The 24,345-nt window shown below is 42.7% G+C and overlaps 2 protein-coding genes across 5 annotated transcripts in view; both read right to left on the bottom strand.

Moving 5' to 3' along the window:
- Positions 1-24,345, bottom strand: part of LOC105839279 (quinone oxidoreductase-like protein 2 homolog) — a 207,511-nt gene that overhangs the window by 8,362 nt on the left and 174,804 nt on the right. The gene's annotated exons all lie outside the window — the stretch shown is intronic.
- LOC105832990 (polypyrimidine tract-binding protein 1) overlaps positions 1-24,345 on the bottom strand; it is a 304,112-nt gene that overhangs the window by 225,290 nt on the left and 54,477 nt on the right. For all 4 annotated transcript variants that reach the window (XM_036292445.1, XM_036292444.1, XM_036292451.1 and 1 more), the window contains one exon: positions 15,688-15,847. In XM_036292445.1, the coding sequence (XP_036148338.1) occupies positions 15,688-15,771 (84 nt within the window). In that variant the 5' untranslated portion in view covers positions 15,772-15,847. The remainder of the gene's footprint in view (positions 1-15,687; positions 15,848-24,345) is intronic.

The following is a 24,345-nucleotide window of genomic DNA, read 5'->3' as shown; positions in this document are numbered from 1 at the left end:
AATCATCTGTAAGGAAATAATATTGTGTGTCTCGAGATAAATCTTACGAATACACGCTTGATGCGAAGAGAAAGTGCGAATGCTATTCCATCGACGCGCGTCGGTAAGAATGGGTAAAGCGCAAAGTGTCAGATTACGTATTAAGGCTAAAAGGGAATTTGCATTCGTCATTAGGAGTTTCGTTGTGTACAAATTTTACTTTATTTTACTATGTAAGGATTTACACGGAGAAGAGGATGCGTCTCTCGAAAGGTTAAACACCGCGTGATGTCTCCGTTGAGAAACGAAGTAGCTCGCTCTACCTTATAGTTGCGCGCTACTTCGAGATAGACAAGTCGCATTAAGCGAAACGCTTAAGCGCGGATCGATGTGAGATAGCGAACGTAATCTGTAAATGAACGAAGCAGCGACTTCCGCCGCCTAAGCAGCCGGCTGACTTTGATTAATCGTGCGAAAAGTCCGGCTCTAAGGTTCACGAATTCCGTATTCAACTTCAAATTGGCGTAATTCCTCCGTCCAACGTTTGACTTCACCCAACGGGGAAATCTTTGTTTTGTCGCATCCCCATTTAGTCCTAATGCACGAAGCACGTTCTCTCTCCCCTTTAATCTCGTGGACGGGGGAACCGTGCTCCGCGGAGCATGGAATGGAACACGGAGATTCGCTGCTTTGTGCCGCCATAAAAATGATAATAACGATAACGCACTCACAATGCGCTCCGTTTACCATGATATTTTATATGAAATATTTATTGTACCGTTTCTCCTGCATCTACCCGAGCGCTGACGTTTCTTATACGCTATTACATCATAATCCCAAACATGAGACATACACGTAAACGTAGGTAAAAGCACCGTGTAATCCGATCGTAAATAAGAAATAAGAATACTGTAATGCTGCATAACGCAAATTGATCAAGCAAGTAGATAAAAAAAATTAAAAAATATAGCCATTGTTATAAGAGACGCTACGATGAAAAAAAATCCGGTTGAATAAATTAGAAATGTAGGTTTATGTCAATTGCAAATTGGATGAATAAAAATTCTTCTATTATAGAAATTAAAATAAATCAACATAATTAATTTTTGATTGTTAAACTTATCAAGTTTTTGATACTAAATTTATATTTAATTACGGGTTAATCTTTTAGTGAAGGAAACGTCCATTCAATACAACTAAAAGTTTTATACATTCAAACGACAAGTGCAATTTATCATGCATATATTATTAACATAATCAAACCATTTTTTTTACAAGTGTTGTTTCGTAATGAAATTACCGTAATTGATTGTGTAACGTAGAAGCAGTGTAAAAATACAGTTTATTTAGAGAAATGTACGATCGTTTGAATTGAGACAGTTCTAACAATTAATATAATTAAATTAATAATGATTCGCATCCGTATTCGTAATTGCACAGAGAAATTAGCGACCTGCTAAAAAGACGCCTTCTCATTAGACGCCCGTAGCTTCTTAAGAGATTCTTCCTGATCGTTCCAACAACCTGAAAGAAGCTACGTAAAGGTGCATCAAACAAAAGTGATAAGATAAAGGAAAACTAAGAGAATGAGCGGCGCTATTGAAGCGAGTTATTTATAGATTATTCCTTACCTAGCTATATTCCATTTAGTGACGCAAATGATATCTTCTATATACAACGAGCAGAATAAATTTAATAATGTACAGTGAACGTTATTAATGGTACAATTGGAACATTATTGCTAACTCGCTATTCCAACGGAAAATTAATCTTGGAGCAAAAATTACACATAGAGAGAACAGTTTTGCTAAAATATCAAAAAAATTTGAACAACTGAAACTAATATCTAAAACTATCTAATATCTAAAAAAAATATATACAGATTTAAACATAATTTCGTTAAACCGTTAAAATCATGAGATGCTAAAACTAGTTGCTAAAAAATGTCAACTTTTTGCAGCCCAACTTTTTGATGGTCTAATAAAATTATTTTCATCTTCTTATATCTAAATTTTTAAATATTTCAACAAAATCGTTCTTTCCATGTATAGTATGAATTTGAAACGTAACTCTATAAAAATCACACGTCACAGAATTGCAATTATATGACACAAATTAAGAATTCTCTGATCGCCATTGCATATTCAGTTCCCCTGCGTCATACATAGACGGGAGTAACGATTTTGCTGAAATATCTAAAAAATTTAGATGAAAATATAAATCTAAAAATAATCTTGACAAACCATCAAATAATTATGCAAAATGATCGAGATAGAATGTCAAAACTTCATCATACTTGAACGTCCTTTATAATTATTTTAATAGTTCGATAAAATTTTCAGATTTATATTCAGCTAAATTTTTACTTCAAATCCATTTTTCCGTGTCTAATTTTTGCATGTTAAAATGACTGAAAATATTCGAGAACTATATTTCTCTATTTTTGCAATCACGTCATTCCTCTCTTTAATACATCGTTATCTTATCTAAAAGTCCGATAGGAACTAGAAGGATAACTGAATGTTGACATCGCTACGCGTAATCCGACAAGCGTGGAGTGCAACAAAGCTCGCGTTAAACCAACTGTAACAAGTATAATAAAAAAGAAAAGGAGATTAGTGCATACGAGGAACGGTGGAACTTTGCGCGGAACTGAATTCGGCCGCGAAATTTCCATTTCGCGGCGGAACAGCCGTCACAGCAAGCAACATTGTTACAATGCACGTGAAATGTTTTTGAAAAAAAAGGAAGACGGAAAAAGAAACGTTCAGCAAACTCAGCCTTGCCGAGCACTTGTGTGTGTGTTTTTCGTTTTTCTTTCCCGATCGGTGCAACACGGCGACCCACAAGCGCCACTGCACGGGCAACATTCGACCACCCACAGACGCTCATCGCGCGAACCCACATGGAAACAGAGAGAAAAAGAGAAGGAAAGAGGGAGGAGAGAGAGAGAGAGAGAGAGAGAGAGAGAGAGAGAGAGAGAGAGAGAGAGAGAGAGAGAGAGAGAGAGAGAGAGAGAGAGAGAGAGAGAGAGAGACAAGAGTGTTCGTAGCATACGGAGACGGACGTACACGAGCTCCGGGGGCCGCACGTACGATTCAATCGCACCCTTAATTAGCACACTCAATTAAGCACACGAGCGCGTAGCTCGGACCCGCACCACAACCCGGCAGAGACCGTGCCACGCGTGAGTTTTTGCGTTTAAACTGCGTTAGAGGATCGAATTACGGACAATTACACGCCGGTTGAGCGAACTGTTTGTTTCGCGCAAACCGAATTAAAGAGAGAGCGAAAAGCGTCATGGGGCGAAGTACGAGGAGAGGAAGCAGGGAAGATAACTAGTGCGGCTTCTCTTTACAAGTACATATTCCCGACACCTGTCGACCTCTTTACGAGCGTTGTATCTTTTTAATCGCTTTTCTAACTTTTCCTTCAAACAGTAAATTAAAGTTCGTCTCTTCGATGTATTAATACTGATGAATAAGGAGAAATCCAATTAAAGCGGCAAACGTCAACAAAATTATCGTTGAGAAATCGAAAAGTTAATCAAATTTTCTTTGGTTCAATTATAACTTTTTCACACACGCGCATACCCCCCCCCCCCCACCCTCCACCCCCACACACACACGCAAAAGCTATCTTTTTATGTATGATTATACTTAATCAGAAAATCGAAGATTCTCTTTCGCAAAACATAAAGCGGTTTCCGCAAGGTGCTCCCTGCTTTGCGTATTCATAAGTATCGCGATAATCTTGCACGGAAACACATCGGCATCTCGCGTATCTCGCGCTCAAACCGCTGGCAAAGCTTTTACAACTCTCTATAGTTAGTGGACTTTGTGCTATCTTTGTGAAATGTACGAGTTTGAAGGAGCGTTATATAGTATGACGGAAGATAGCGGCACGTCGGGGCAATATGCGTTTTCAGATCCAACACGTGCCACACTAAAATCGTACGAGGGCTCAGTTTTCCATTTGCTACTAACATTTCCCCTCCTCCCCCCCCCCCCCACCGATTTCGCCATTCTCCGGAATTGCGGTAGAAGCGTTTATCGGAAGACCGTGCCAAGGCCGCTCTTTTCTACCTCCATCGTGCTTTAATAAATAGGGATAAATTCCTTTCTCAATTAACGAGGAATGCAGGCTTTCAACGTGGCAAACTGGGAGAGTCTTTTCTTCTTTTTTTTTTTAACGAATTTTTCAGGATATGTGAAAATACCTTCGTCTATCCCGGCTATCTAAAGATTAAGCATCCACTTCGCGTCGAGAAGAATTCCCATTGTCAGACTCATACGTCGAACAGTTACGACCGAGTTAAGCTCTTCGAGATTCCCCCCGGACGATCGGAGCACATTATAGAACGATATCGCATCGCGGCATCTCTCCGTTCTCGCTCAGCCCATTTCCAGCGGTGCGGACGGTAACCTCTCACGGGGGGGGGAGGGGAGGCAGGGGAGCGGAGAGGTAGGATCGCGTGACAACCGTATTGTCTATGACGAAACTCTCGATGCCTGTTTACCGCCACTTGCCCCGAGTGCATCGGGAACAATGGTCGTACGGAAAAAAGTCCGATACTTCGGTCGAGCGCGTCGGGACGAGTATATAAGTGCTCGCTCAAGAGATGAGCCGCTTCCTAAAACTTGAACTTGGAGAGGTGCACCCTTGAGGCTGCGTCGAGGGAAGGGTGGAGCGAGCGCGGATGATAGAGAGGACGCCTTAAGAGAGGGATGCCTTGATTATTTCCCGTGTATGAAACTTTTCGCAGCCGAGCAAGGAGCCAGGATTAATTGGATGCACCGCGGCGTTAATGTAATTAAAATTTGATTTACTCCTCGGTTACTCTCGTCCTACTCTTTGTGTAAATGGTGAACAATAACGCGCTCGTATCGTTCAAGATTAAAATAATTATAGTAGAAAGCGATGGAAAGGGAGTACCATTGTACTCGCGTATCATTAATAAAACTTTAACGCCTTTTTTATTACAATACAAGTAATTATAGGTACATTTTTTATCAGTTATGCGTTCAATTTTATTAAATATTTTTATTTCAGAAGTAAAAAGTGTTTATTAGTTACAAAAAAAATATATTGTATAAATTTAATTAAATATTTTTTCCATTATGCACTTTTTTAACGTGTATGATTATATTTTTATTATATAAATTTAAATGTAATATCAAATTTTAATAGTACATATATTTCATACGTTATTTGAATAAAATAAAATAATATTAAAATTAACAAAATTGTTTTTTTACAAATTGTTTTACATAAATGTCTAATAAAATTAGTTTCCTAGTAGATTCATCGGTAAAAATTTAGTAAAAGTATAAGTTTTATTTTTTTGTTAACTATTGATTTTATGTGAATGTAAATAATTTAATAAAGAATCTCCAATATATATAATAAATAATTAAATGAAGACTCTTCAATATATGTAATAAATTTCAATTTAAACCTGCTTTATTTAATGTTAGAAAATATTATTTTGTTGAACGTTGTATCCAGATGTATATTGTTACGTAGATAAATCAAAACGTAATTAAAGCATGGATTATAACGCATTAAAATCACTGTTAAAGCCAAGAACTAATGCGAGCCGACCAGCAAACTCTCCGACGAATAAATTATCGATTCTTATTGAAATAAATTATCGGACTCTTAGACGCTCTTAAAAGCTTGCGCCGGAACTTCCTGTCTCAGTAAATATCGGATATTTTGCAAGACGAGTTTTATTTCCCCCGCCCTTCTTACTCTTGAAAAGAAATTTCCAACTGTGCTTACGCATCAACCTTCTGTTTCCATCGGCAATCTAAAAATCCCGTTTACGCCGCTGATTGCACTGTTTCTTGTCTTTATCTCTCGCGCGGAAACTTTTACGAACCGAGTGCTGAAAAGTTGTCAAACTAAATGCGCGAGTGATGTGCTAAAGAAAGGAGTGCCGCTAGTCAGGAAAACGTTGTTATTCTCGTGAAAATCGTTTCGAGACGGAACACATCATTAAATGCACATCTTGGCGAAACATCTCATTGCCGATTCATATTTTGTTTGATGCTTGCACACACGTGCCGAAATAACTTGCAATTTATTAACAAATTATAATTTTTTATTGTAAACGTTTTTAATTAAAATTAACAAAATTAATAACAATGTTTTTAAAAACATGTAAAACCAATTAGCTCTCATTGTCAGTAAAAGCTTGCAATATTTCTCTAAAGAGTACAATGCTTCATAATTTGTTAATAACTATACATTTCAATTAGAATTCCATTATATTTCATAATATATAATTTATAAAAATTAAAATTAAGAAATGATTAATTGTTTCATTATAAATTACATGTACATGTAATGGCTAATTTATTAAAATCTTTCAATGTCCAATGTTCATCATGAAATATTATTAATGGCTCTGTAACACACAAACATCATTTTTCCCGACTCTAATAACAAATAATTGGTCGGAAACCGCAATTCATTGTAATAGATATGTTACTTATCAAATTACTTTGCCAACAGTTACGACACGGTTGCAAAAGCAATTTATAGTAGACATATTTTTAACTATATGCATTGCATTAAAAAAAAAATTTGCGATTTATCATGTGTATATTGAAAAAAATTTGCTGTGCGACGGACACACACGCAGCCATTAACTGCATGCACAATTATTCGTCAACGGAAATGCAAAAGACATATTTTCCTCCATAAGAGAGACAGCTGACGCAGCGTTAAAAATTTCTCGCGAGTCAAGAAGATTTAGTATCCTGCATATCACGCTATTTCATAGATTTGACAACGCTGGTCTTCATCGTTCATGAAAGCGAAGCCCATAAGAGAAGAAAGACTCGCCTTTCGTCCTGACCTAGCGTTCCTTTTGTCGACGTGCTTTCGTGCGCGCGCACAACGTGCCAATTCCCAAAATTTCCAAAGTAGGAAAATGGACATTAATTTGTCATCGAGTTCCGCCCGTCGCGCTTTCTTTCAAAACGCGCCCCACGCTATCGAACATTTATTCACAATCCGACCCTCAACGAACTAAAGACGGTGTCGAAAAAGAGTTAAGCTCGAGAGTAAGTAACTGCGTGTTATTCATGCGGCAGAATGAATCACGAAAATGTGGCGAAAGCCGAGATTTCAGGTTCGCGCGACTCTAAAAAACGACAGACGTTCATCGAAAGCAACGAGTAGAAGAGATGGCGCGTCGCGTCGCGATGCGGCCTAATCGAGATTTCGAACGTGAAAATGAAAACGTGGTTATAGAAAAGCCAACGAGCATAAAACAAACGCGATGTTTATGCAACGTCATCGCGTCCATCAGGGCAATTAATTGACTCTCGAGTTTTTGGTATCGGACGACGCGTGTTTACCCTGGCGTTCTATTTTGACGAACGTCATTAATTTTTAACGGCCGCGCAACCATGTCGCGTTACATCTTTTCAGCACTTTGTTAAACGATAATTAAAATTAATTGAGATCTCCTCCCCTCCCCTATCGAATTGATGGCGATCTGCGATCGGCGAGGAACAGCGCGGGGGAGGAGGAGGAGAGGAGGAGGGGAGGAGGGCGCGCGCGATTTTTACGTCGCGCCAACTCTCGTGGCGTTAATTAAAAACAATAAAATATTTTCACAAAGGGAACTGTAACGACACGCGCTCTATCGGCTTTTGATTAAAAAAAATAATGAACAATGACGCGCGCAATTATCCCCAGTTCATTTACGTAACGCTGCTCATTCCCCAATTACTTTACGCGCTCACAAACTTTCGCAAATTATTTCGTATATAATGAAATAACATTGTAATTATGCGTAATGCGATAGCTGTTTTCATTACGTGTAATGCAATACATGCGACGGCTATCTCACTTCAGTTATTATCGGGCTTCATTCGCGCACACCTAAAAGCGCGCCCGGCATTTGCAAGCCAAATTCACCGCAACGTCGTTTAGTTAGGTCGATTTAGGCTAAAAAATCTCTTCTTTTCTTAATTTTCGTTTCACACAACGCGAAAAGATTGCGTGGTAATAATTTTCGCATATTCGAAAGCAATTTTAGACGTAAAAACAGGAAGTAGTTTTTTGAATTAATATATCGTGCTCAAAATCAAGATTGGCAAAATTCCAGATTTTTTGATAAAATACAATAAAAAAAGCTATTTAAAAAAATCGACAGAAATTGATCTTTTCTATTGAATATGTATATAATGTATAAAATACATGTATATAATGTATAAAATACATAATATACAATATATAATGTATAAAAAATTTTTTGTTTGCAAAATAATATATATATATATACTTATATAGATTATTTTGCAACAAAAAAAATTTTTATAGATTCCAAATGTCGAATAATTATACTGTGTAGTTTCAAAACATTTGGTGTATTACAATACTTTTATTTTTAAAAAATTTCTAAAAAATTGCCTTTTTTGGTCGTTTACAGAGAACGGACCTCTTAAGCTCTATCCAAAATAAAATCTATAATAAGTGAGAAATTGGTTAATTTCATTTTTCTTTAAATCCTAATGATTACTATAATTTATTAACTATAATTTACTAACTAAAGCAAAAATATCTTTTATAATAATATTATATAAACATATTTTTTATGTTACATATTAATCAATTTTGTAACTTTTACCAATTTATTCCATTGGCTGAAATGTAGAAATGTGTCCGGAAAGGTAAAACTAAACTAAAATTGCCGTGATTTTTTCAACCTACTGGACTTTTGCAGTCAATTCCGACTAAAATACCCGTACAATTTGTATAATTAACAATCTTCTATTGCGTTCTCTCAAGATGGATATCAACGCGTAAAGTCTATTTAATCGTTATAATCGCGCATCCACATGCATCCGAAGTTGCGGAGTTTCGTGGTTTTCGTTTGTCGCCCTAGAATCTTGAATGGATTGCGTTTCGGTGTTTGAGGCTCGTTCGTACACATACAGGGTGAAATCGCATAAAAGCATCGAGTCGGGTTTCCATTAGTTTAATTACGAGGGCGGGAGGGATAGTCGATGCCGATAGGGAGCCGTGTTTTCGGGAACTGCAGCCGAGACAGCAACTACCGAGGCAATTTCACGAGGACGGAAACTCGCACCCTATCATTATCGAAGGGCAAATACGTATATGTATGTACAGTCGAACATGCGCTCGCGCGTGTGAGTGTACAGTCACCCGGGGTAACGCAAGAAATTGAATTGGGATTGAATTATGAAACACACAATACCCGAAACCCTTTGTTTCGAAATACACTTTCGAGTACCGTTTCTTTCTCGCAACATTTCTTCGTTCATCCGTTCATCCGTCTTGCCGTTACGGAGCGGCACTTGTCACGCGTTTTTAGTCGGAAGTAAATTTAGTGGAAAATATTTAGCGGCGCGAAACTTTCTCACGTCTCTGGGAAGATGCCCGTGTCTTCGAACATCTCTCGACTCAAGCCGAAACACGCGTGAGAAAAAAATCGATAAAGTACGAACGAAGGATGACGCTCAGGAGAGCGGAATCCCATTTCCATAGAAATCGTAAATCGGCCTTCCGGCCAGGTATGTAATTAAAAGGCCGCGTGCATTCCAAATGATTCGCGTTGTAAAGTGTAGCGTGGGAAGAAAAAGGACGTGGCATCGGAGAAAACGCGCCGACGGAGGCAGGTGGCGAACGAGGGAGGCGGGTGGCGAGCGTTAGCCGCGATGGTTACGACCGTTGGAAATAGTCAGCGGGATGAGAGGGGACGGGGAAGGGGGCGCACAAACCCATCTGAAAGCTACCCGCCGCGCCGTTCACCTCCATCGCGAGTACCAACGCTCGTCTGCGAGCGAACAAAGCGCGAAGCTGCGGCCTACAAACGTGGCGCGGCGGTGCTCGAAGTGCCGCGCGCGCGCGCGCGCGGGCGGGCGGGTCTAACAATGGTTATTGTTTCGGAGGCCGTGCTGTGTAACCGGGCTAATAAAATAGAGACGAAGAGCCGGCGAGCGGGCGCGGAAAACGCGGCGTGCAAGAGATGAGGACGAGCGCGCGGACCCGGGAGTCCTGGGGAAAATCAGCGTGCAATAGGAAAGCAACAACGATGCGACCAACTTCGAATCGGGGCCACCCGCGAGTTTCACCCTCACCCCCTCATCGTCGTCGTTTCGATACGGCAAATGGTCGCTTGTACCACCGCGGCCTATTGTTAAGCCCTTTTTACCGTTCGCCATTGAGCGCATATTTATCGAGAAGCTTACACGACACACGCGGTTAATCGAGCGTTTTCGAGGATCCCCACGTTTCAGGTTAATGCTTCCGCAGAAAATTTTCTGCACGTGGATATAGCGCAAATATATTTCTATGCGATATCTCCACTGTCGTACCAAGTCGGTCCAAAATCACTGTGAATTTATGTCTCATTAAAAAAAAAAAAAAAAAATTCAGCATTTACGATGCTTAATTTAATTCGCAAGAACTCTTTGTCACATTGTGAATTTTTGCCGTATTAGAAGAAAGATAGTTGCGGCGAATTTCCGAATTCTATTTAGGAAACTCTCGTCTGTTTAGGTGAAGATAGGCGGCTCTCTCCGAAATAAGAAAGTTGTATATCTTCACGCGCGGAATTCGGAAGGAAACGGAAAAAGATGGATGGCCTGAGATACATCGTTAGTCGCTTGAGCATTAAATTATCGAGACGCGAACAATGCTTGATCGATTGTGATGGATCCGTCCATTTAACTGACATTCGGCGCGAACATATCATTATGTTTTTGATTAACCTAAGATCCGCACGCACAATCGAGGGTTTATCGATTAAATTGATGCGGCAGCGTTGCTTCTCGCCGTCTAAAATAAAAATCAAAGTAAGCCGGGTAAAGGGAGAAAGAAAACCTATAAAAGGCATTTATTCGACTCGCTCATAAGCCACAAAATAAATCGGCGTGACGGAGACACCCCTGGAAGAATGATAATAAGAAGGAAGGACGGACCGGGCGTGCCGGGAACGTAATAAGAGATCCCATTCGAAGTTTATAAACTGAATATTATTGAGATACTAGCTGCTGGTAGTGAGAGGCGCCGTGACAGTGAGCGATGAGGTATCTCGCAGTTCTCCGATTTTCTATTAAACGTCGATTTATTTATGGAATATTCGATGCGACGTGTCTCGCGACGGTGAGGGGCGCTGCGGGGCTGAGCCGACATAGAAAATTCAAATCGGCCCCCGCAGCGCCGAAGGAATTTTTCGCGAGAAGCCCCTAATCCGTGAATCATTCGCGAATTCCTTCGAAACCGCGAGGGAAATGTTTTTCGTTATTTATTATTTGAATAGACATAATAGTAATAAAAAAACAATGATAGATTGTTTCGATATTCTCGCTGCACAGGTTAATTATTGTAGATATGAAAGCACAACTCGCTTCTAATTCTATTCCTAGAATTCATTCGTTAAAGTAAATAACTCTATTTTTACGAGGTTATTGAGAAATGTTGTAAAGTCGGTCAGAAAATACAAACGGCATAATCGAATCTGGTGATTTACGCGGCCGGAAAGAAGTCGCGGGACAGGTGAGCTTGACGGAACGGGCATGGGTTGCCGGGACGGTGGCCCCGAGGACCCGTCAAATTTCAGGCAATATTGTCGATTGTTCCGACGTGTTTCGACGACAATAACCTGCTCGAGACGACAATAACGCGCTCCCGGGGGCAAAGGACCTCCCGATCGAGCATGCAGCGCGACGTGTCCGGCCCTAATTCCACTGTTTGCGTATGCAAACGAAGAGACGAGGTCACCGACGGGGTGCCAGGATATTCATGTGCATTTCCATCCTCTTCGTTTTGTCGCGCTACCGTGTACAATAAGCGCGCGCGCGCGCGTGTGGTGTGTGTGTGTGTGTGTGTGTGTGTGTGTGTGTGTGTGTGTGTGTGTGTGTGTGTGTGTGTGTGTGTGTGTGTGTGTGTGTGTGTGTGTGTGTGCGCACGCACGGACGATCGAGCGAGCAATCGCGACGCGATAAGGTCACTATCGCAATAAAAATAACATCGAAATGCAATTTCAAATGAAATTATCGCGCGCGTGAAGGGGGTAGATCAATTTCGACTTGATTACACGTAGCATTCTAAATTCTTACGTAATACGATGAGCAAATTAACAAACGGAAGAGCACGGAGAAAGATAGAGAAAGAGAAGAAGAAGCGAGAGTAATAAATAAGCGTTAAGGGGAATGAGGATGTAGAGTTTTGAAAATTAAGCGAATTTATTACGGCGTCGCGATACGCCACCGCTCTCGTTGTTAATCAATTAGCCGATATCTTTTCCGGCGCGAAATAAATATCAGAGAGTAACGTTTATTAATAAACGCGGCGAGCCCGGCCGCGGCGAGTTGGATGAAATTCGCCCACGTGCATGTGTACATCCGCGTCGCGAGAATGGAAATTAATTCGCCGCTCCCCGCAACAATCAAATCGTTTCCCGAATTCGATGCACGATGCGTTGGTTACTCGCTCGCTCGCTCTCTCTCTCTCTCTCTCTCTCTCTCTCTCTCTCTCTCTCTCTCTCTCTCTCTCTCTCTCTCTCTCTCCTCTCTCTCTCCTCTCTCTCTCTCTCTCTCTCCCTCTCTTTATCTCTCTCTCTCTCTCATGAGCGCGAGCGCGATGCGTGCGTCTGACAGGTGGGCGGTGCGGCGCGGCGGTGCGCAAGTGGAAATAATACGAATGACGTCAGAGCGCCTCGGGAGTTCGAGTCGGGGCCGCGATCAGCCGACCTGGACGCGATTAACGTAAAGAAAATATGCGAAAGCAGAAGGGCGGGGAGAAGCAAGAGAGAGAGAGAGAGAGAGAGAGAGAGAGAGAGGAGAGAGAGAGAGAGAGAGAGAGTGCGCGAGTCCGACGCAGGCGAAAGGACGCTTTGTGAAACGACGCGCCCTTTAGGCGAGGAAGGAAGCGCCCCGCCGCCAGTATATGAAAAGTCCTCTTCCGGTCGAATGATCGCAAAACCGATCAAAGCGACGCGCGGAAAATCGATCCTTGAGCGTAATCTTCGTTGCACGAAACATCAACCCCGCGGCGGGACCGTGTTTCAAACGGCAACGAGGAAAAAATCGCAACGGTGTTATAATCGGAGACAACACGCCACTTAACACGCACGGAAGCAACAATTGTAGCGGAATAAATTTTTGAATTTATATACTTTACAGCTTGAACTTTATATCTCGACAGTTATAACAAATACCGGTACATCGCTCTCCGATCTAAAAACGCGCGAGACTGATGTTAATAAAATATAAATATTAATCAGATAAAAAGATTAAGATGTAGAGGTCTAACGGGGGTAAGAATCTTCGCCGCGGTGCGGTGGTTAGCTGCACGAGAACACGGCTCGAGGTCTCGTACCGACGGGCATTGTGTATTAAAATTAAGGGAATACATTAGGCGAGTTAATGTTATTCAGCTTTTTGTTCGCGGCGCCCCTACAGAGAGGCCGCGTTCTTTGCCGGCAGCGCCCAAAAACGCGTTCTCTTTTCTCTTCCTTTTCTCTCACCCCCCCCCCCGACATGAATCTGCGCGTTGCATACTTCCCGCGACGAGCCGACAAACTTCCTCGCATTGAACTCTTAAGAACCTTATACACAGCGTGTCGCTGCTGAACTATCCTCACTTTTCTCAACTGCCAGAAGACGAGTTATCAAGGATATTTTCAATATCGAAGGGGATACCCTCTACACAGTCTACACACACACACACACACACATACACGAGCTTTACGCACGGTCGTTTCTCAAACGAATGAAGTTAACTTCTTTCCGAGAGAGATCATAAAAAATGGCGAACCGTAATAAAAAGTGCGAGCAATAATATAATATTCAGTTAATTTCAAGCGCAATTTTTTTCATTTCTATCGATAATGAAAATGGCAGTTTATATCGGACTTACGAGCGAGGTAACTTTATATTCTATGCGGTTATCTTTCGCTGGAAATAGTTTAATTAAAGTTAAAGTAACCACCAGGAAATACGAGACCGCAGGAAACACAATGGGGCTCGGGTCCGGAAAAGAAAGAATCGAGAATAATGCAAAGAATATCCCAAGGCCTCTCAATCGTTAACTACCTGTCGTTGAAGGTACGTCCCGCCAAGCCGCATGAAGAGTTTCCCCCCTCGTAGAAAAAGAGGAGAGAGAGAGAGAGAGAGAGAGAGAGAGAGAGAGAGAGAAAGAGAGAGAAATGCATCTTTTCGCGATGACAAAGATAAGTTGCACGAGTTATCTGATGTAATAGGATCTCTCACCTTTCACGATTTTTCCGTGGCAGCCGCGTTTCCGACAGACCCTTATTTCCCGAGTTATACGTATGCCACACTTCAATCTCCATTCAACTATTTTATTTATCGATCTGTACTCTCGATCGGAAAAAATCTCGAGAATATAAGAAAAGCCAAATGCATTCGGATAAATTAGCGCTCAGATTTTTTCAATTGATAAACTAATAACGTTTACACGAGTCGGAACGACGAATTGTAAAACGCGACAGCAATGCGGTTGTACAGTTGTAAACAACGCAAGGAAGTGGGCAACGAAATTCCGGAAAATTTGCAGTCGCGCGTTAACAATGCACATGCACACGCGCGCATGACGACCGATGGAATTCACCGCACGGGCGATTATTAGCTCGCTTTTCCATCGCTTAGCATATCGGAAATGTGAAAGGGAATTGATCATTTCTCTTACACACAGGAAATCCAATCTCTACGAATTTTTGAGCCGATAAAATGGCAAACGTGTCACATACACTATTTTATATTTAAAAGGAGGAATATTCCCTTTATTATCCTTTAAAAGATATATTAATGCAAAAAGATATTAATATTAATAATTCACGTAAGGTACAATTTATATTTAATTTAGTAGAAACAGTCCTACTTTTCCACGGATATAATAACTTCATATTACGTCATACCTCTTTTCCGCGCGGTATAATCTATTTTGTCTAAATTTTAATAAATCTCTTTATCATCTTAACATATTCTTTTTTAATCATCCTTCGCTTACATTATAAATAAACTATTAACTTTTCATGCGCGAAGTAGACGTAAGTGACGTAATGGAATGTTGATGGCTATTGTTGGTTGTTTATTTCAGAACGTGGAAGATGGTTGAGTAAATTAGACATGCCGGCGCGACCTCCATCCCATCGGTTAGCCAATACAACCCCGTGCTCAACCCCTGCGTTGGAAGTATTTCGGACGGAATTTTAATTAATATCTCGCGGCTTGCAGGGTACTCGCGCACAAGAGTGAAGCTGTAAAAGCCGTGAGGCGATATCCGATGCTCCAAAGACTCGCCAGGAATACTTTTATATCGGCACTAAAACGACCCAATTGCTTTGAGGTAGAAGAGCGAGAACCGGCGAGAACACGCAATAGCATCCCCTCACCCCTCTTTTTTGATAAAAATGTTTACAATCATCACTAAAATCGCCCGTAACGATTATCAACCTGTCAAAAAACTCGATAGAAAACGTCAATTTGCGAGCGTTCGACAATGCCTCTCCACGCAAACTAAACCCAGATCGTTTCATGGGATTTGTGTATTTCTGTATGCGCAAACACTCGCGTTTGAACAAGTGTACGACAAGTGCCAGGGCACAGCTAGAGATTCGTAATTGGCACTCGATTGTATTATCTCGAACCTCGTTTTCCTCGTTTCCTCGAGGTTGCCGAGGGGTAGAGATCGACTCACCTTTATTCCAAGAGTAGGTCCCGTCAACATCCCGTAGTCCGTAATAGGTGGCAGCATAACAGGGGGTAGGTTTGTCATCATCATACTGTCTAAATTCTTCACACGTATTTTCCGTCGGTGTATCGAACACAGATCAAGTGTATTGCTTTATTAGACCTACCTAAAACATACAAAAAAAAAAGAAAATGTCAGTCAAATCTTAACAGATTCTCGAAACTTGTCTCTTTCAATCTAACGATTAATCTACAACGTCCTCTTTGCTTTCCGTTTTTTGATTTTTACCCTTTGTTCTTTTTGCCCCTGTTTCATTAAAATTTGAAATAAAAGTTAACTAGGTCCGAAAGAGACAAGAAACACGTGGCAAAAAACATAATTTCTGACGCCAAAAGGTAATAAGCAAAAAGCACTAAGTAAGAAGCAAAGAGTACAGTGGCTTTAATAATTTTTAAAAAATGTTACATAGAGCGCTACTAAATATCACAGTAGCGCGTATGTAGAAACTATAAAAATAAAAACTGTTCGTTGGTGAGTGTAACTCGAAAATAACTTGATAGACTAAAACTAAGAAATCAAAAATTTAACACTACGGATAAAATTCCAATTGCTAGCGATACCACAGAATTCGTTTAAAATAACAGTTGCCAAAGTTTTACACACGTACACAACAATCACCGTGACCGCATCGACTGACGGACTTTCACTTTGTCGCTAAATCACTGAAATGCCAATCGATTGTGGTACTACAAAGAGACGACGGAAGCCTCTGACAAAGGACCGAAATAGTTGCGTATCCCAACTTTTCCATAAACCGGTAATGCACTGTTGACATTTCCGAACATAGTCCGAAACTCGCGGCGGAGAACAGGGTTCGAAAGTTCGGTTAAAATTTTGTCGCGGACGGCCTCGCCACGCCGTCTCCGGTCATAGCTGCTGTGCACAGTAATGTGCCTCAATTATACAAACCATCCAATTACAAAATTAATCCATTAAGCCTGGCGCGGTATCGGAGGTTAGGCTTGCATGACTAAGTTTGGCCGTACAGATCGTATCGCGCGAAAGTCGACGAACTGCGTCGAAGATCGCGCGATTATGATTGCATTAGTTAATAAAGCCGCGATTGAGAGCGTGCCAGAATTTCGAATTGATTACCTCGATATCCCCCTCTCGATGTCGAGAGGGAGCGATCGATTAAATAACGATCCTCGAAATAATGCAGCAAGTCTGTAATGAGATCCTCGAGTTTCTTACATGTTTTTAAAATTCGTAACTCTCGTGACATTATCAACCCCTGTCGAAAAGTTCGCCCATCTACCGTGCAAAAATAAAAAACAGATAACGCAAAATTATTAACTACTTATGAATTCTTATATGCTACAAATTGAAATTTTTTAGCTCATCATTCTGAATTTAACTTTTTTGGAGGGAGGGGGCTAAGTCAACGTCAAAAATTTTAATTTGTGGCATATAAGAGTTCATAAATAGCTCATAATTTTGCGTTATTCATTTTTCTATTTTTCATGGCGGGGGGGGGGGGAGCAGCTCGACAAGAATATATCAGCTAACAAGGAAAGAATAGTAACCGATTGACACTCAAAATCTATACATAACATAAAAAAACAGCATTCTATATTAATTACTAATATTTTATCATTATCTTTTTAATAAAACGTTCGTTAAACGCGAATACTTCGTATACAAAATAAATTTTTTTTTTTTCGATATCAATCAAAATATTAGTATTTGAAAGGAACTTTCTATCGGAAGCTGCTGTTCTCTTGTCAACACTTTTGTCGCTTTTCTAACGAGATAAAGACACGTTCGTAAAATCAATACAGATTGGCGACATCCTTCGCATCGCGTCCAATGTGGGACAGAACGTCGCGCTACTTTCGCACTATTGTGTTGCACGACAGTAACCTTCGGGAATCCGTGACGGAATCGTTTCGGCGGTATCCCCGATTCAAGGTAGTCACGTATCGCGTCGGCTCTGAGCCGATCTAAGTGCTCTTCAATTACGCGGCGACGCAGGCAATTATGAGCGTAATCCTTTAAGATTTACATGGCAGACACGCGCGCGCCCGCGCGACGCAGGCAGACCCGGGATTTTAGAATCGGCTGGAACGGAGGAACGGAGGTGGCCGGAGGAGGCAACCGAGGGGACGGGTGTGCAGCACTTCCGGCGGCTACGGGAGTACCGGGGAACATCGGGGAAACATGGCGTTCGCGGAAATAGAGATTTCGCGGGGGGTCTTACCTCGGATTTGCCGGTTAAGCCGCCTCGAATCGTGCTGTTACAGCGTCTCCCCGTCTCTCTCTCTCTCTCTCTTTCTCCCTCTATCTATCTCTACCCTCTTCTGCACTCTCTCTCCTCTCAACATTTCTCTTCCCCGCCCCAACCCCCTCCCCCATCTGCTACTTTCAGATCGCCGAGAGCCACGTGACACCAATCTAAGTTTCGAAGTGTCTTTCTCTTTCTGCCTCTATCTGTCTTTCTTTCTCTCGCTCGCATCCCTCTCTATTTCATAGCACCTTGCTTTCGCACCGCTCCGCTGCTCTCGCCCTGCCTCATTTTCTCACTCTGTGACGTCAAGCGAGATTATTCGTTCGCGAAAGTTGACCGAGTTGCTAAACGCCCGGCGCTGAGTGACCCCGTAAACAATGAGAAAGGAACATTGCCGCGGTGTGTATTTCGTTGAAATGGCAAATGGCTGGGGTGTGTAAATTTCATATTAATTACGCGGATAAAGCGCACGATACGTTTTAATTAGATGACATTTCATTTGTTGCGCGTATCGCGCTTTTCAACTCCGCCCCTAATTCTGCTAATTCTGAAATAATTGTACGAAGCGGCAAAATAATTCAGTGACAGATCGATAGAGCGACGTCGCGAAACGTTGTGAGACGAGTCCTCCACCCGCACGTTGAGGGATGCGACGCGGATGCGAATAAACGCGCGTTCCCGATCCCGATCCATTCTTCCGGGTATTTCGCGAGGTGTCTGCCCCGCGTGTCGCGCCGTGTGTGAAAAAACGACTCGTGAAACATTCAGGACTTTTCTCTCTCGAACGAATGAAGACCCGCGCGGAGACTCTCGCCGGGCGGGCTAGAAAGCCGGGGGCGACGACGGTAATATCGAGGCCGCGTTTCAATAAACAAAGAAACGACGGAGGCGGGGACGACAAGGGGAGGGGGAGAGGGGGGGGAGAAGGGTGATCGGGCGCGTAATAAATTACCGCAACGATCGGCGAGGAATATGAGGCGGACTTTAATGCACCCGCGAGATCCCGCCGCGCGGCCGCACGGCCTTCCGCTCTCCTCCACCCTCCCCCTCCCCCGCCATGTATCCATTGTGCAGCGCATGCAGCCCAGGTGTAGAGAAATCGAAATGCGTCTGGCGGCCGTTCCTCGCCCCATTTTCCCACCCACCCTCCCCCCCTCTCCGCGCCCCGCTCGTCCCCGACTGCTTTTTTCCTCAACGGCACCGGATATTTTATTCAACGGCACTCCGCTCTCGCGCGCCGTTTGATATTGCAGTCTCATTGCATAAAATCCAAGACCTGCATAAAACAGCCCTTCGCGCCCTCTTCCACGCGAGCCCGGACACCCCCCCCCCCCCCGGAGAACACGGCCGGAGGAGACCGCCGCCGCCGTTACGACCGTGGAATGGGATGCTCGCGCCGCGATCGAATCCCCCGAAAGGGATTTCCAAATGCAATTTCCGACGAAGTGCGTCAGCTCATTAATGTCTCTCGAGTAACGTTTCTCGCTCGCTAAAGCGGCCCGCCGTAAAGAAGGTCCCGCGCCGCTGCATTAATAAAGTGCGATTCGATTATTGTTATTCCGCGACGGTGCGTGAACTGTGCGTAGCGTCAAATCGGCGTGGCGTCGTCACGCCTGGTTAAGGGTTAACGCGTATCCGGCGTGCCTCTCATTGAATTTTTTTCGTGAATGCCGACGGAAATATGCGAAATACGCGCGGCCCATGCCGTACCCTCCCGCGGGAGATGAAACGAATTTTGAAAAAAATAGTTGGCACAACAAGCGCCGCCCATAACATACGCAAACGCGTACAAACAAAATACGCGAGATACCCGGCACGTCGCGCTTGCGGACGGTTACAACGTATCTCTCTGTGGAGATCATTTTACAATACCGGATCTCGAATATTTTTTAAATAAATGCGAGGAAATTGTCCATTTGTCGACGCGACTATATGATGAAAAAACAAGTACGTGTCAAACGAGAATAAAACCTAATTAATTGAGTGGAAAAATATTTAACTGAGCTGACGTGAAACGTGTGAAACGTCATAAATAGAAAGCAAAAATTCAATCTATAGAAATATATTTGATATTATCAACGAATCGTAATAAGCAGCCTGAGCTAAATATGACGTTTAAACGTCACATTTAATTAAATATTTTCTCCCCACTTGATTAATTAGGCGTAATTACACAGCAATGGTAAAAAGAGTCTATTTCACCGCGTATAGTGTACTATTAAACATCGTCCTGCACGATGGGGAAAGCAAAGACGGCGATCCTTCAGCGAAATCTTCCAATATTTCTTCGTCTCGTATTATTCTGAGTGCGGCAGCTCATCGCGTGAAAGTGCGGTGATAAAACAAGTTATCGCTGTAACAGCGAGATGGTGTACTCCTTCATAGGAAAATGTATACGAATTTTTCGTGCGTGTTCACTTTAAAGCGAAAAGATTGATAAAGGATAATCGCCAGCAGCGGTATCAACACCTGGCATTTAATCGCAACATCGATATATATATATATTGCAATTAATTAAAGCACGTGCTTCCGTTCTCTAATTCGTTTCCTTTTATCGCGATAAAAAAAGGGGGGAGGAGAGGTAATCCGTGCGATCCGTACAAAGCAAGAGCGATCGGCGTTTTCAAAAAGTCATCCAAGCACAAAATATCACACAGAGTCGCAAATTGCAATCGCCAATTAGGATTACGCCGGATCGGCCGTTCGGTCGGCGATATTCGCGGTATTACGATTCGCGAGCGCGTATATCGAATTCGAAACCTTGATATCGACCGCGACACTCATCATCCAGGATCACGGCCCATAATCCGAATCGATCCCGCGTCAATAGCTAGGCATACAAGAGAGCGGGCTTTTTTTTTATGGATTTGGTCTATGGGTTAAATCCGGAGGATTAAGCCCGGTGGATTGAGTCCGGTGGACCTGATCTCTCATTGTTCGCTAACGTGACTTTGCTCACGAATCTATTCGCGCGCGAAATTCAAATTCATTAATTAACGACTGGAAAATCCGTCGAAATCGAAGGGTCTTCTCGGAGGCATTACTCTAGATTTTTTTATTCTATCTTCTGTCTTGCAATTTGCCCCTCGATACCACCGGTATTTTGCCAGTCAAAACCCCGTTAAGGCGAACAAACCGAACTCGTGCGGTGAAAACAGTTCGTTCGGTTTATTTCTAATGGCGAAATTCAGTTTACAGAATTACGCTCTCGCAACGGCGTTAAATCCGTCAAAGCGTCCCGGATTCTTTTCCCGGGAGGCGAAAGCGACTTTTCAGTCGCAACGGTTACGCATCTCTGCGGCACAAGTGCGTATGATAATGCGCTCTACTATTACCCGGCTAACACGACGCGTGCAAGCGGAGCACGCATTCCCGATCTGGCAGGCTCAAAGCAACAATTGCACGCGTTATTCCGCATTAATACGGATAAAGCGACTGTGGCATGTCCACCGTGTCTACATCCCCCCGGCTCTTTCCATTTTCCCTCTTGTACTCGTATGCACTACCCTTTGCGTTTCTCCCCCTCTTCCCACCCTCCCTCCCTCCTCTTCATCCTACATTGCGCATTTCCCTCCGGCCACGCTCCGATTTTCGCATTCTCTCTTTGCTCTCTCGTTCAATCTGCCGCACGTTTCTCCTTGCTCGTGGCTCGCTTCTGGCATACCAGCACTTTTCCCGTCGCTACAGTTTGCATTAATTTCGCATTCACTCAGTTAATTCGGTACTGATTAACTCCGCCTCTGCCAAGAAAGCCTGGAGGCACACAAGAATAAAAAAATAGCGCAAATTCACGGAGCATAACACACAAAATATAAATACGTATATTTATTCAGTCCACGCCGTATTGATCCGTATTTCTATATATATATATAAAAGATCTCGTATAAAATTCAATAAAAGAGAAAGCAACGATAGAGCTTATCCTAATGCTTTTGCAAATGGGAGAGAGACACGCGGCCATTTAATGGAAGGTGAACGTGGGAATGGAAGTGTCAAAGTCGACGGTTCCCAGCGGGCGGAGTTAACGCGCGCGTTATTTCGGAAGGTACGAAACGTGCTCCGCGCCAATGACAAATTGAACGTGTCGCAGTGGCTTTCAGGGGGAATTTTGGAAAAAAAATTTTTCTTTTTTTTTTCCTCGTACGTTACAGGGCGCAGTGATGTATTATCGGCACGAGCCACGACGTTTTTCCCGACGCAAAAATAAAGTCCTTCCGTGCCTTCCATCGTTCAACATTCGGACAATCGTTTAACCACTTGCCGCACTTCCGACCGATGTTTCTGCAATTTACAGCACATCTAAGAAACTTCAAATTTTTTCAAAAATAATTGAGAAAAATATAAGCTATCTCAAAAACAAAGATACGAGAAACATTAAAACGTGTAAAGAAGCAAATTGTTTTTCGAAAAATTTAAAGATTAATCTATAAATCACTTTTTATTAGATATTTAAATAATTGAGTAAATTTTTTAAGAAGATTATTTATCGTAAAAAAGTCTGACAATACACGTACATGTTCCATTGAACCAATGAACGCGTAGAAAAGATTACACATGCGGCATGTGTTGGAAAAGGCTGACCCACACACGGGCATATACTACTGCGGATACGTTCAACGCGATACAACATTTCCCGCGTCCACTATTTATACTTGTTTGAAAATAAAAGTTGTATACAGCATACGCGCGAGGCAATAAAATGCAAGTGCGACTCACGACGAAATACTTCATGAACCTTATTTTACCGAGTGTCTTAATTCAATGTCCAAGTTAGCCTCCGCGGGCGTACTTACGGTACGTTAGTCCTTTCGCCTTTCGTCCTTTAAAAGTATTTCCCAAAAGGGTGCAACAGAGCATTCGCCGAGAACGTGAAAGCAGAACGGAAGTGGTAGCAGCAAAATGGAGAGGGCAACGGTTCTTGGTCAGCACGGTCCGGAGAGATGACGCGTGTTTTCAATTATTTCCCAGCGCGCCACGATCGGGATGGTTGCGTCGCAACGACTGAGAGAACCGTCTGGGTGTACGGTGTCGAGGCAATTTACATTTTTAGCCAATATTCGAGCCATTCCACCGCCGTCAGCTCGGTCGAACGTAATACACCCTCGCTCATCCCCCTTTTTCTCTACCCTCCTTCATCTCTCTCTCTCTCTCTCTCTCTTTCTCTCTCTCTCTTCTCATTCTTTCGCTCACCCTCTTCACACGAATACCGATTTCACGTCGTCTCGTTGAATTCAGCGTAACCTGTTGCCGGATTCGAGTCGGCAGCACGGTATTGATTGAACGTCGAGAGTTAAAAAGACTCAATCTTCAAATTTCTGTCGCTCTGTATTCCTTCGGCTTAATCGAATCGTTATTTTATTCAATTTTATTTGATACACAATATACGAGAAGTGTTGCTATGTTGCCCTCTTTCTCGATTTTCATCATCATCATCATTATTATTCTTCTTCTTCTTCTTCTTCTTCTTCTTCTTATTATTATTATTATTATTATTATTATACTTGGCTAAACTCAAATACGAGTTAACTACCTATAATCCGCCGAACATTTCCTCCGCCTGAACAAGCAGGAGGAGAGCACAGAAAGGAGGGCACGTACATCCACGGAATCCTAGGGAAACCTCTTGCTTCCTTCCAGCTACTCCCAGAGGAGCAGCAGGTACCTAAGTTAGGCACGGATCGTTAATTCTGCTATGAATATGCCGAGTTACGGCACAGTTGCAGTCTTACTTAACTGATATATCCTCCAGCTATCGTCTTCTGGCTGTTTTGACTACGAGTTTATCTCAAGTAACTATCTAAAAACATCATAGACTCCATTACGTACAGCAGCGGAAACGGTTTCATTTGCCGGATGTGCTGTTGATACAAACTTACAAACCAGCAAAATTTCCTTAAGCTGGCAACAAGTAAGTCTGCACCGGGCGCATTATTTTCAACGTGCAGATTAACAATGAAGAATCATTGTCCGAAAGATCAATTTACATCGTTCGTCAGAATGATGCCTTAATACCAGGAAATTCTCGATTGTGCGTCGAACAATCGCCTCATGGTCTTGCCATTATGGCCGCGGCCGGCCCATTATAACGATTGTTGCCGGACGATAACGTCGACAAAGCGCCAACGTCGCGATTCGGTTTCTCTCAGCGAGCGCGGAACGCACACAGAGACATTAGCGCCGAACATTAGCGGACGCTAATGTACTCGCAATCAAAGTAATCGACGTCGATAGACAGCCGCCGCGCGCCGCCGCGCGCCGCTCTCGCAGTGTTTCGCGATTATCGGTACGATATCTCCCGCGAAACTGGTGGATCCCGGGCAACAGGTTCCGCGCGCGCGGCAGCTCTCGCTGCAGCGACCACCGAATTGAATTCCAGC

Source organism: Monomorium pharaonis, chromosome 9 (assembly GCF_013373865.1).
Source record: "Monomorium pharaonis isolate MP-MQ-018 chromosome 9, ASM1337386v2, whole genome shotgun sequence".
Classification (NCBI taxonomy): Eukaryota; Metazoa; Arthropoda; class Insecta; order Hymenoptera; family Formicidae; genus Monomorium; species Monomorium pharaonis.
The sequence above is the reverse complement of the archived record's forward strand: the minus strand, read 5'-3'. Positions and strand labels throughout refer to the sequence as shown.